Below are 12908 nucleotides of genomic sequence, written 5' to 3' on the forward strand. Positions count from 1 at the left end.
CCAGCTGAGAAACACTTTTAAAAGTTTGTGTTGAGCCCTGGACACTTGCATGTAGCACTCATTTTTACCTGCACAAACTGAGTAAATATAACCTTTTGAATTTCTTTAGAGCTTCCTGCTTGTCTAACCTCTAACTCTAGTTCTTTTTACTTTATCTTTAAACTGATTAATTTGGTCATGGTCCAGTGGAGTATCAGCAGACAGTGTTTTTATAAGGACAGGCTTACAAAAGTCACTCCTCGGAGACGTCTCAGTTGTGGTAGTGTGTGATTAGCTGTGTCAGTGCCCTGGCATGTTGTCGTCCCTCTCCTCCTCCCCCTCTCTCTGCAGGAGAGATAGGATTAACTGACCGTCTGGCCCGTACAGGATTCCACCTCCCTGTGCTCTGTGGGTCGGCTATGTTTTGGCACAGACACACACATGCAGCACAAAGGTTGGCTCTTTCACAGCTGATTGCTGATGGCAGGCGGGCCCCACACAAACGCAGGGGAAGGGACATTCAAGGCCGGTCACTTGGAAACCCCGGCTCAGCCCAACATGCTCCATAACTACTCCCGTCTCAGAAAGTCAGTGAGGCAGCTAATGTTGAAACTAACATCGTCTTAATTCACCTGTCAGTGGACCATGAACAGGTTGCTGAAGTGTTTATCTAATGGGCTGGCCTTGTGTTTTTACATGGGGTGATTGAGATGTTTCACTGATTAAAAGTTTTGCCTGAGTTGGCTTCATTTAGTGTGATGGAATTTAAAATATATACAGTACAGGCCAAAAGTTTGGACACACCCATCTCATTCAATGCGTTTTTCTTTATTTTCATGACTATTTACATTGTAGATTCTCACTGAAGGCATCAAAACTATGAATGAACACATGTGGAATTATGTACTTAACAAAAAAAGTGTGAAATAACTGAAAACATGTCTTGTATTTTAGATTCCTCAAAGTAGCCACCCTTTGTTTACTAGAATATAAGACATGTTTTCAGTTATTTCACACTTTTTTGTTAAGTACATAATTCCACATGTGTTCATTAATAGTTTTGATGAATTTACAATGTCAATAGTCATGAAAATAAAGGAAAAACATTGAATGAGAAGGTGTGTCCAAACTTTTGGCCTGTACTGTATATTTTTATAAAAACCATAGCGCCGAATTAACCCATAAGAACCCATGGTGACACCCGTGTAACAAACACTTTAAATCTTCTAGAATCTCCCATATTCAGCTTTATGCTTCACTTTAACTCTTTAACACTTTAACAGTGACGTATATTCCCTGAACAAATTAAAGTCACAATTATAATATATATATGTTATGGAAATGCAAACAAAAAGGCAGCTCTGTTTTTATTTATGATTGATTTATTCTTATTTTGTTACTTAAAAACAAATCTGGAAAATAATTTATTATTAAACAGCACTATTAATGTCACAATTTTGATAAATGTTGTGGAGATGCAAACAAAAAGGCAAATTTGTATTTCTGTAAGCAGAAAATGTCTATTTTTTAAAATTTTAAATAAGAAATATCATAAACATAAATACCATAAATGCCCAATGTAATGTATATGTCACATCACAGATCTTTGATATTTAGGGGAAGATTTTTTTTTTTTTTTTAAACATCATAAATGTGTTCTATGTGGTCCACTTGGTCTTCCAAGTTAAATTTTCCTTTAAGGATAAATGGGTCTGGGTTCTTATGGGTTAAGTCCAAGTTTAGTTGAAGTCACGGAGTAAAAGCTAGTTAGTTCTGGTGCTTTCTTCTCATCTACATCTCAAATGCAGATTCTCCTTCATCAGGAAATGTCAGGAAAAGTACAAGGTCAATGCATTTATTGCAACATGACCCTGTAACTAAGACGCTAGATTTTTGCAAGAGGTGTAGCTGGTCTTTATCTTGTACACAACATTACAATACAATAAGCCTTTGCTTGTCCTGTAGCAGCTGTAACTTCCAGTGAGTGTATAGAGGAGCAACAGGCCAGAGTCTGCTTATTCTCTGCAAGACACGCAAGCTCAACTATATCATGTTGTGTGTGCAGGACATACATGGTGTGAAAAGAAAGGGGCGAAGGTGTTACCACCTCTATTAGCTGCTTTTCTTCCTCTTTTGCATCATGTGTTGTGCAGGGTTCCCCTTGGCGCGCTGCAATCGTATGATACAGGACATATCTTTGTTCTGGTTGATGGTTTATGATTAGATTAATATTAATCCATAAGCTGTTGTTTATGTTTTAAGTTTAGGGCTGTAGCTAATGTTATTCGACGTCATTGGTGTACAGTGCACAGTGTTTATAACCTTTATAAAACATCTCAGAATCATGCAAAAATCAAAACTAGGATTATAAACTCATGGCTAATGTAATTTCAAAAGACTGCCAAGTCAGCAACACAACACACACACACACACACACACACACACACACACACATATATATATATATATATATATACATAGTATTGAAACACCAATCACAATGATATAAATGCAGCAATAGTGTGGTAAGTTCATTATACATGAATATAATCAATTAATCTACATTCTAACGGATTGTTTTTACGTCTTTACTAATATGTACCACCCACTGGAAACTCCTAACAGTTTGGGATAGTCACTATAAAAAGTATTCAAGCCCATTTTAACAGAAGTTACCTATTCCAGACCTGTCCACTACACTGTATTGTCTGAAAAAACAACCTTTTGTGAATTCAGTTTTCCCCTCTCTGACAAATACATATCCCACACATGGGTCAAGCCTTGTTCTTCATGTGGATGAAAGCTAATTGACTCTCTGTGTGGAATCTTTAATCGATGGACACATTGGCAACAAACATGCCAGAAAGATTTTGTCTCCAAGAGAACAAAATAAAGCGGCCTCAGAAAACTGACTGACTGAAGACAGAATCATTTAGCTACTCCAGACTGAATCTTTTCCCGGGAAGCTGCCCACATTTTCCAACCAAAATAAGGTTTGGCCTAAAGCAGGATAGATTATGACCATGTGGGATACGCTTTAGTCTGTTAAGTAAAGTTATACAAATGGACTGTTGCACATTAGAGTAATAGTTTCGGCCATGCAGGAGTGTTAATGTGAGATGTTTATAGTGTGGAGAAAGTGCAGCAACTTTTCATGGGTAATTAATGAGAGAGACAGAGGCAGATACATTGTGGTCTGAGCTCCATGTGGCGCGGGGGAGTCCAGCTATGTGCTGTATAGGCACAAGTTTCATGGATTATTCATTGCAGGGATGTTGAGAGAAACAGAGGGATGAAGGCAGAACAGGCAGTGAAGAAATATTGAGAGGAGAGGAGAGGGAGAAATATGCAGAGTAAGCCTTCCTGAGGTTTTGTGTATAATTGCAAAGAGGAAAAGGAAGGGTCTTTTCCTCAAGTTTCTTTCTTTTCCTTTCTCTCTCGTTTCTGTGTGTTTGGCTCATTAACAGTCACCTCGCTGTAACTTTATCTCAGCGTAGTACACCCCGGATCATCTCTCTTGCTTCCTGCTGCACTCTATCTCCCCCGCCTTTTTTTTCTGCACTCTTGCTAAACTTTTTGCTTTTTTTGCACTCTACCTCTCGCCTTCCTCTCTACCATTCGCCTTCCACTGCAGCTCTCTGTGTGTTGTAAACCACTACCGAGGCAACACACAGCTCAGTGTGTGCGTAGGTGTGGGAGGAAGGATGTGAAATGCCTCGGAGGTCGGCCCCCACTTGGTTTGTGCCATCAGCTGCTGCAAGGCCCACTGCCAGTGCTGCTCACTGGCAGCCAATGACTGAGTGTTCTCCCCTGCTCCACCCCAAAAGAAGTCCTTGAGTAGTAGCTGCCTTGAAAAGTGGGCTAGCTCGCCCTGGCAGTGTCGGATGGAAAGAGGGAGAGAAGTTTATACAGTCCATTTACAAAACCTGGGTTAGGATTGAAGCAAATTCATGCATTGCACGCATACGGAGCAAACATGGCTCTATGCTCTTCTGCAGGAATTCTGTCGTTTCTTTAGAGATTGTTGCTCTACTGGGAGTTAGACAGCAGCATTAATCTGCTGTCAGTTGTCTTGATACATAAATATTCTGTGCTGTGTCTCATCCTGCAGAATATGTTATAATTTATGGCTCAATACCAGTATTTCATGACACAGCATGTCACTCAGAGTTTAGTTAAGCATTTATGTGACAGTTTAGGCTAATTCATTATGTTGAATTAAACTTTTTCAGTGTCAGATCTGCAAAAATGTATTATGTGTAACTTTTTAGTCCATGACAGACAATAATATGATTAAAGTCAGAGATTTTCTACTTCAGATCTCAAAGTATAAAACTCCTTTTTGCAGTTACAAGCCATTATTCAACAACTAGTATGAACAAAAAGCAGTAAAGCTTTTTCATCAGTTGGCTTTTTGGCTTGGCTTAAAACCATAACAACAACAACAGTCAGGCAGCAGTGCTTTATCTGATCTTTACCTGTCTAATACAGCAAACAGAATAAACCTTCTTGGTGTTTGTTTTCTAGATCAACGTCCGTGTGACCACCATGGATGCAGAGCTGGAATTTGCCATCCAACCCAACACCACAGGAAAACAGCTCTTTGACCAGGTGAGCATGAGTGACATAACCACACATGTCAGCTGGTCGCTGCAGGTCAAAAAGCTGCATCTGTAGTTGACTCTGGGTACCTGTTCAATGTAAAGACCTTTAGTTGTGTTCACATAGTTATTTTTTTCAGCCATTTTCCTCTTTTATAAACATTTGGAGCAAGTGAAGAACTTTTTAGAAATTGCCTTACAATGCCAGGATATGCTGATCATGCATCAGCTCCAAGTCATTCATTATTGATTATCTGCCAATCCAATACTTGTATTTTTCAATGTTTATACTTAGACAATTGAGCTCCGCGTTGCATTAAGAAAAAAGCTTTTGCTTATTTTTACCTTATCTTAACCAATGTGGCCTAAAATGCCCGTAAAACCTCTGGGCGATTTTAAAATAAGCCCCTAAAACCTGAAGTTTTTCTGGAAATTCAACAGAAGTGTCAACGCTTCTACTAAATAATAGATTTTTCAGCCTCTGTAGCAGATAGAAATGAAATTCAAAAAGTATTTGAGAGCTTATACAAATACTACAAAAAGACGTATCCGCTTTCCAGGATTTAGTGGGTTAAACCCTCTATAATGTTTGATGTTGTCACTGTCTCAAGGGAATGTCTCCTTCTGCTGTGCATAAAAAGCTTCACAAGTAGGAAAAAACTCCACCAAAAAGGATCGGATCAGGATCAATTTAACTCGCTCAGTAAAAAAGGCATTTAAGCTTCTCCAGTAGTTACAGCATCTTAAGATATATTGGCACATCTAATCATTATTCTAAAGTGCCACACAGAAAATAAGTTGAGCCAATCCATCACTAGTCAAAAGGCATTTTGCAACCATGATGTTCCTGTTTCAGTTTTCAGCCTTTATGGCCTTTTTCTGCATGTCTGTACTGTTCACTTCCAACAAAAAGAAAAACTGATATTAACATCACTTTTAAAAATGCTGCTTGTAATGAGTCAGATTTAATTGTGTTCTATTTGCAGGTCGTGAAGACGGTGGGACTACGGGAGGTGTGGTTCTTTGGCCTGCAGTATGTGGACAGTAAAGGCTACATCACTTGGCTCAAACTCAATAAGAAGGTCAGTCTTTCTCTGCCTTCATGTTGATCTTTCATCATAACCACCAGTCTTTTTATTTGCTCTTTTGCTGTCGAGGGACAGAAAAATAAAAACAGAGGTGTTTTTATTTTTAAATTCTTGATCAAAGCCCTTCTCTCACATTATCAGTTTCTTTCATCCAACCAGTGTGTGTTATTTACTCAGGATTTGCCCGTGCTCTGTTCAGCTGTGCTCTTTTAACAGACTTCCTCTCACTCAGGCCATTACACCTTCCAGCCCTGACTCTGCTATTACTGCTATTTCCGATTATGCCTGACAGAAAATCCCCCTTACACTCTAAAAAATGTGATGAATTCACTTTACATTGAACTGCTGTGAAGCCAGTGTGTGTTTGCTGAGGCCATCGAACCGCCGTAGATAAATGAGGCCGTCAGCATGATCTGTGACAGGAGTTCTTCTAACAAGGCTCTGGTGGAAACTATTTTGTATGTGTGTGAGCAACAACTGTCCAAACACAGGCCAGTAGCACATGTCCCCCAGATATCAAACAGTCAGTGTGACAGTGGCCAGATTACAGCAGGGCTATGTGATGAATATGCTTGTTTATTACTGTCCCTCAATAGGCTTTAACCCTTAACAGGGCACTCATTGAAATACTTGTAAATTCCAAATTTCAACCCTAGAGAATATTGAAGGATATACAAATGGAACATATTCTGCATTCATAAGAAACTATAAGCTACGGTGGCCCTGAGAGCTCACAGCAACTGCAATTTAAGAAAATACATGCAAATACACAAAACACAAGGAAATGACATACAGCGGAATGTGTAAAAAGATTTGTAAAATAACATACGGACCCGGGTGAGGGGGGTCATATTTTGAGAAAAAAGTTTGAGATTAAAGTGGCAAATCTACGAGAAAAAAATGCACAGATTTATGAAATTCAAAGTGGTGAATCTGCGAGAAAAAAGTTGCTTTTTTCACTTTTTCTCGTAAATCTGTGCTTTCTTGTCTTGTACATTTGGTACTTTAAATCTGCGACTGTTTTTCTTGTAGCTTTACCACTTTCATCAAGTAAATTTGCAACTTTTTTCTCTAAATATTATCTGGAAAGGATTATTCAAAATCGGCACAACTCAAACTGCACAAAAAAGCTTTGTTGTTAGATGTAGTTCTCATCTTTACCTGCTGAATAATAGATGTTTGTATGATGATGTCGTCCAGGTGACCCAGCAGGATGTGAAGAAAGAAAACCCTCTGCAGTTCAAGTTCAGAGCAAAGTTTTTCCCCGAGGACGTCTCAGAGGAGCTCATCCAGGAGATCACCCAGAGACTCTTCTTCCTGCAGGTAAGGATGTAGTGCAAATTACACCTGAATGTGATATTGAGTGTTTTTTTTTTTTTTTTTTTTTAATAATCTTTTTAATGCCAAGTTCACATTGGTTAGAATACATGTTTCACACAAAGCAATCATAGTTTTATATGCTTTTTTGATATACAAGAAAAAAAAGAATAAAAGTTAAAACAAATCAAAACCAACAACAAACAAACCAGCAAGAAACAAAACTAACAACAACACGGCAGCATCTTAAAACATAAATAGATTGGATATGACAAAATGGCGGATTACCACACAATTTGGGTACAGTGTCCAAACAACAGCAACAAGAAAAAGTGCTGACCTGAATTGGAGATTTATAGGACAACAGCAACAACTAAGACATAAATGGAGCTTTGCGTTTGCCATCAGATGAGATCCATACATTATGGCAGAGGGAAGGATCTGCTTCCAGTCAGTATGATCACTTAATTGGAATCATTCAAATTTTAACATGGATCTCTCTCAGGTCCTTCAGAAATTTTAATACAGGCTTCCATACCTTATCAAAAATTGCCCACCTGCCTGCGTTTTTATATCGGAGTTTCTCCATACATAAGGTCTCACTGAGCTCCCTCATCCACATTTCAATTGAAGGAACATTATCTGACTTCCAGTGTCTTGCATATTGAGTGTTGAATTCATGAATTGAGTTGTGTTAACTGCGTCTCTGCCTCTTGTTGTGCCAGGTGAAGGAGAACATCCTGAACGATGAGAACTACTGTCCCCCAGAGACGGCTGTGCTCCTGGCTTCTTATTCTGTCCAGGCCAAGTATGGAGACTACAACAAAGATGCTCACAAGCCTGGCTACCTTACTCACGACAGACTGCTGCCTCAGAGGTACACACACACACACACACACACACACACACACACACACAAATGATGTCACGACTTACACGACTGTGCTGTGAGTCAAAGTTTTCACACACAGGGCAGATCTGTTGAACCAGGAATGTGTCTCCTTCCCTGTTGGAATTTTGATCATTTCCTCTCGAGGAAACAATTCTGGGCTGTTCAACTTCCCCTCAGGTGAAGTCATTGTGTTGGTGTTTGTGTACACAGAGTCCTGGAGCAGCACAAGCTGACCAAGGAGCAGTGGGAGGACAGGATACAAACTTGGCACGAGGAGCACAGAGGAATGCTCAGGTATGTTTCACACTCTGTCCTTGTTCTGAGAGAGACAAAGAAACCTTCTGTCTGAGGCTACAGGTTTGGGCTTGTTTCTTAACTATGGCTTTTATAGTTATTGGGGCCAGTAGTTAGCACAGCTGATCCAAGAGTGACTGACCTTTTGGAATGTGTATGATTTGTTGGTCTTATGAAAAATAAAATCTACACACATTGGATTCTGCTTTTTACATGATAATGTGGACATCTTCTAATCAGGGTTGGTATGGGTGCTCGAAATCCTTGAAAATGCTTACATTTTAATGTTGTATTTTCAAGTTTTGAAAAGTGCTTGGATTTTGGATAAAGTGCTTGAAAATGCTTGAAATTCTTACTGTAATTGTTGTGCAATCTGACTATAGATAATCACAAAAAAATAATAAATTGAATATTGAGATTAGCAAACTGTACTTTTGGTTGTTAAAAGTGTAAAACCATCGCTGTCGGTATGGTTGAGTGAAATTACCCCTTTTAGCATGCAAGTACTCATCTAAAATGCAACTTACAACCGTTGTAAAGTACTGGAAAAGCTTGAAAATTGACCTTGAAAAGTGCTTGAATTTGACCACTCAAAAAGTGTATGAACCTTGTCTAATAGAACACGTATTACATATAATCTTCTAACTGCTGCTTTTCCTCCTCTGTAGGGAGGACTCCATGATGGAATATCTTAAAATCGCCCAGGACCTGGAGATGTACGGAGTCAACTACTTTGAGATCAAAAACAAAAAGGGAACACAGCTGTGGCTGGGCGTGGATGCCCTTGGCCTCAACATCTACGAACATGAAGACAAGTAAGGGACAAGCACAGACTCCTACACACACACACACACACACTCACTGACACATCCGTTGAGATTATTTATAAAATAAGTGATGCATTCTGGGGGAAGAAAATCAGTGCAAGCCTTTTGAATATTGTCTTGTAAACCTGACCGTGAAGACCTCAGCTTTCTGATTCAAATACCAGTGTTGTGTCACATACTACCACATGCTTGCAAGGGCATCAGGACTGTGGTTTGCTGTTGATTACTCAACAACAGCAGCAGACATGAGGACAATGAGGAGGTGGAGGCTTACGATGGAGCAGATGCATGACACAACTGGTGTGTGTAAACACGTCTTCATAACTTACGTTATTAGCCAACCTCACCACAAGATCAGAGCTGGTGGTCTGTTGTGCAAAACACCTGAAGTTGTCTACTTGTGTATTGCACGAAAGGGTTAATTTCTGCTGAGCTAAGGGACTTACTGAAGGGTGTGACCCCCCCTGTGTATAATGTATAATAAAACAATTGCTTATCATTAAGCGTGCCCATTGGGTTCTTCTCAGGATGTGTTCAATTTCTTTTTTAACGGCTATGTCTGGTTTGGTTTGCCTACCTTTAAGTGATTCCTTAAGTATAAGATTAAGATAAAAGGAAAAAGTCTAATACTTAAATACTTAAACGAACATTTCAAGACTTGAGGGTGCCTTTATTTTTATTTTCAGGAAACTCTGCCTTGGAGGGAAATTATTAGTTTCTTTATTAGAAAATAACATGAATATGTATTGTATATTGTTAGAAAAATTGCATGAGGAAACCTTGAAAATTGATAATCTGTCACCGACAGAAAAAATCTGTCACCAACAGAAAAAACCTCACCATTTTTCTTCGCATTCTTTGATGGGGAAATGAAGAGCTGGAGACGTCCAAGTTTCTCAGTTTAACAAAAGTTTTATTACAATACGTCAAAAAATGTGCACTTTACAGAGATCTCCGGGTTCAAAATTAACTCATGTCCCTGATACAAACAGACGTGTTTCAGTTCGTGAACTCTGAACCCCGTCTCCTTCCCTGGAACCCATTAAAATAATCTTACAATTGTTTACAAAACATGCTGGTTGATTTCTTCCAGGAAGTCCCGCCTTCATGATCGCTGATTCGCCAGTCTTCTTTCATACCGTCACACATCAGGCCACCTGGGCAAAACAATCCCTGCTACCCAGGACAAGGCCTTTTGGCCTGCTAACAAACTTGTTAGCACAAACATTTTTCCTTGTTATGACTTACAGACATTTTCACACGGGACTTTCACTTGGCCTTCTGTGGCCCTCCTCTCCAGACACACATACACACACAGCAAAAACTCTGCATCAATATATCTGGATGTCATTCTTTGTGAGTTATAGAATCTTAATCAGTTTAAGCAAATGGAATATATGTAATTAAAGTAATCATAGTTTTCTACATCAATATTAACACACAAACACAATCAATGTATCAAATCATATTGTCTGACTTAATATAAATGCATAGAGATATTTACTACAGTCAAGGTTTGACCTTTGATAGTGACCTGCGTCAGAACAGAGAACAGAGACAGAGAACAGAGAAATAAAGCATAAAATCATTTACCAATATAGAAAATAATCAATTATTTTAACAATTCCCTCTTTTGGCCTAACATTCATTAGGCCAACTCAAACAAAATTATGAATAGTAGCAATATCAGTGAGCAGCAAAGCATTTCAGAGTGGATTAATGTCATTTGATATGGGGAAAGGGTTTTACCTTCGATGACCATGGAGATGCAAAACACAGACAGAACAGATATGAGAAATACACACAACACACAACACCACTATGCTTGTGTCATCAATATGTCAATTTCTGTACATAATATAGTAATATTACCACCGTCCACTCTCCCCCTCGGCTCCAGGTGACACAGAACAGGAAGCACTATTAACAGAGATAGCAGAGCCAAACAGAACAACACAGCCAAAACAATCTTTCTGTACCCATTTATCAAAAAAAATTTTTGCAGTATATAATGTCAAAAACAATTGATTATATGAATATGATTTTTTTCATGAATGTATGATTCTCACAGCTCTTTTTTAACCTGATATGGACTTGCCCAACGTGGTTCTGTCCACTTCCTGTTGATGACCTTCAGCCACACACACTCAGAGAGTCTTACACTCTTACCCGAGCTTTTCTCTGTCTGGAGCTGTCATGTCTCCTGGACCTGTGTGGACAGGAGGCTTCCAGTGCAGTTAATGTACAGCAAAAGGACACATGATCCAACTGTGGTAAATCCAGGGGCACCCCCCTTTCACCCACAGTGGCTGGCCCTTTAAAACATTTACTGTAGAATAGTGAAGCACACTCAGTGGAAATGAAACCAAAATGTAACAAAATATCTCAGTACACTGATAACTGAATCAGTATCGGAGAATAAATTGCATGAAATGTTGGGGCAAGAATATAAATTCAGGCAGATTGTGAGTTCAAACATCCAAAAAAAAAATTTTTTTAATTACATACAGTTCGTAGCAAGCAAGTTGCCCAATCTTTTCTTCTCTTGTCAACACATACTAATACCTTCTTTTTTGTCTCTCTTCCCCTACGTACTCTTTTCCATCTATTACACTCACTTGATTTCAACCACCTGTCATCTATCTTTTAGCAAGATATCACATCAACTTACACAGTAAGTTGAGCAACTTTCGTTAACAATCTATATCAGTTCCAAAACATAACTTTGACCAATGGGGTAAAAACAGACTGCATTTAAAACGGCTGCAATTTGCTATATAAATATATATTTGCAATATAATGAATGGACAAAATTTAAACATGCTGACGGGACTTCTGATAAATCCCCCCTCTTTTATTTTTTAATTTTTAATTTTTTAACTGGCCTTCAAGACAAGTTTCACTCTGTCTTTTATAATTTTGTCACCAACGTCAAGGCCAAAATGTTGTGCTATTTTTAACAGCTGCTCTTTGGTGCAGAAAGCCAACAAGCTCCACTGAAAGGAGAAATAAAAAATAAAGAACAAAATAAAAAATAAAAAATAACTCATCAACACTTGTCATACTTGGGTGTGTGCAAAAAATCAATACACAACCAGCCAAACACTATGGCCTGGACAGTAAACAAGGCTCCCCTCTAGCTGACTACTTGACCATTACTATCTAGCTAATCTCAACCCTAGTCTTCATGTGGTGACCAGCGGTGGGTATTTAAACACTGAAACTCATGGCGAGGTGAAGCAACCAGAACTGGCCACTTCCCCTTGACCATGATGTGCTCCCGAGACAAATGCTCTAACCAGAGCCACCACAGCACTAGTAAAACAAAAAATATGACGAAACCCAAAGGGGTAACGCCACTTGGCCTCACAGGGGAACATTTGTTTACATTACAGTAACATTCTGCACACCAGTAAATTACACTTATACTACGCACACACAGAGCAGGAAAAAAACTCCTCCACCCAAAACACAACTCATAAAGGAAAACAAAAAAAACATAAACCAAAGATAAAAGTCAGAATAGGTAAGTGAGTGTAACTGTTAATTTGAAAATAAAAATGTTATGTCTCCATAAACAAAACAATCAGGCCTGAAGGAGAGAACACCAGGCAACCTTGGAGCCTCTGTCTCTCTGCCTGCCTCTCTTTTTCTTTCCACACTGAAAATAACTCAAAAGATTTACTTAAAAAATAATTGTCAGTATTTGCACACAAATGATTTAAGTAAAATGTAATGCTGCAATATCAAATAACACTCACTTGCAAGTATCAAGTAAATTTTACATTCCATAAAACATAACAGTTCTGAAGATATTAAGTAACATTTACTTAATTCCATCCCAGTTTTAAGTTATATTTATTTAACCAAATTAAGTAAAGTCTATTTGTTTTTTCATAAACAAGAACAT

At 38.6% G+C, this 12908-nt stretch overlaps 1 protein-coding gene across 2 annotated transcripts in view; it reads left to right on the forward strand.

Moving 5' to 3' along the window:
* LOC131962748 (radixin-like) overlaps positions 1-12908 on the forward strand; it is a 35234-nt gene that overhangs the window by 10673 nt on the left and 11653 nt on the right. The window contains exons 3-8 of one of the 2 annotated variants that reach the window (XM_059327801.1): positions 4507-4590; positions 5567-5662; positions 6869-6991; positions 7711-7862; positions 8088-8171; positions 8840-8986. In XM_059327801.1, coding sequence (XP_059183784.1) covers positions 4507-4590; positions 5567-5662; positions 6869-6991; positions 7711-7862; positions 8088-8171; positions 8840-8986 — 686 coding nt within the window. Of the gene's footprint in view, positions 1-4506; positions 4591-5566; positions 5663-6868; positions 6992-7710; positions 7863-8087; positions 8172-8839; positions 8987-12908 lie in introns of those variants that run through there. The other variant, XM_059327802.1, reaches the window with a different exon arrangement.

The sequence above is a fragment of the Centropristis striata genome, chromosome 24 (assembly GCF_030273125.1).
Source record: "Centropristis striata isolate RG_2023a ecotype Rhode Island chromosome 24, C.striata_1.0, whole genome shotgun sequence".
Taxonomy (NCBI): domain Eukaryota; kingdom Metazoa; phylum Chordata; class Actinopteri; order Perciformes; family Serranidae; genus Centropristis; species Centropristis striata.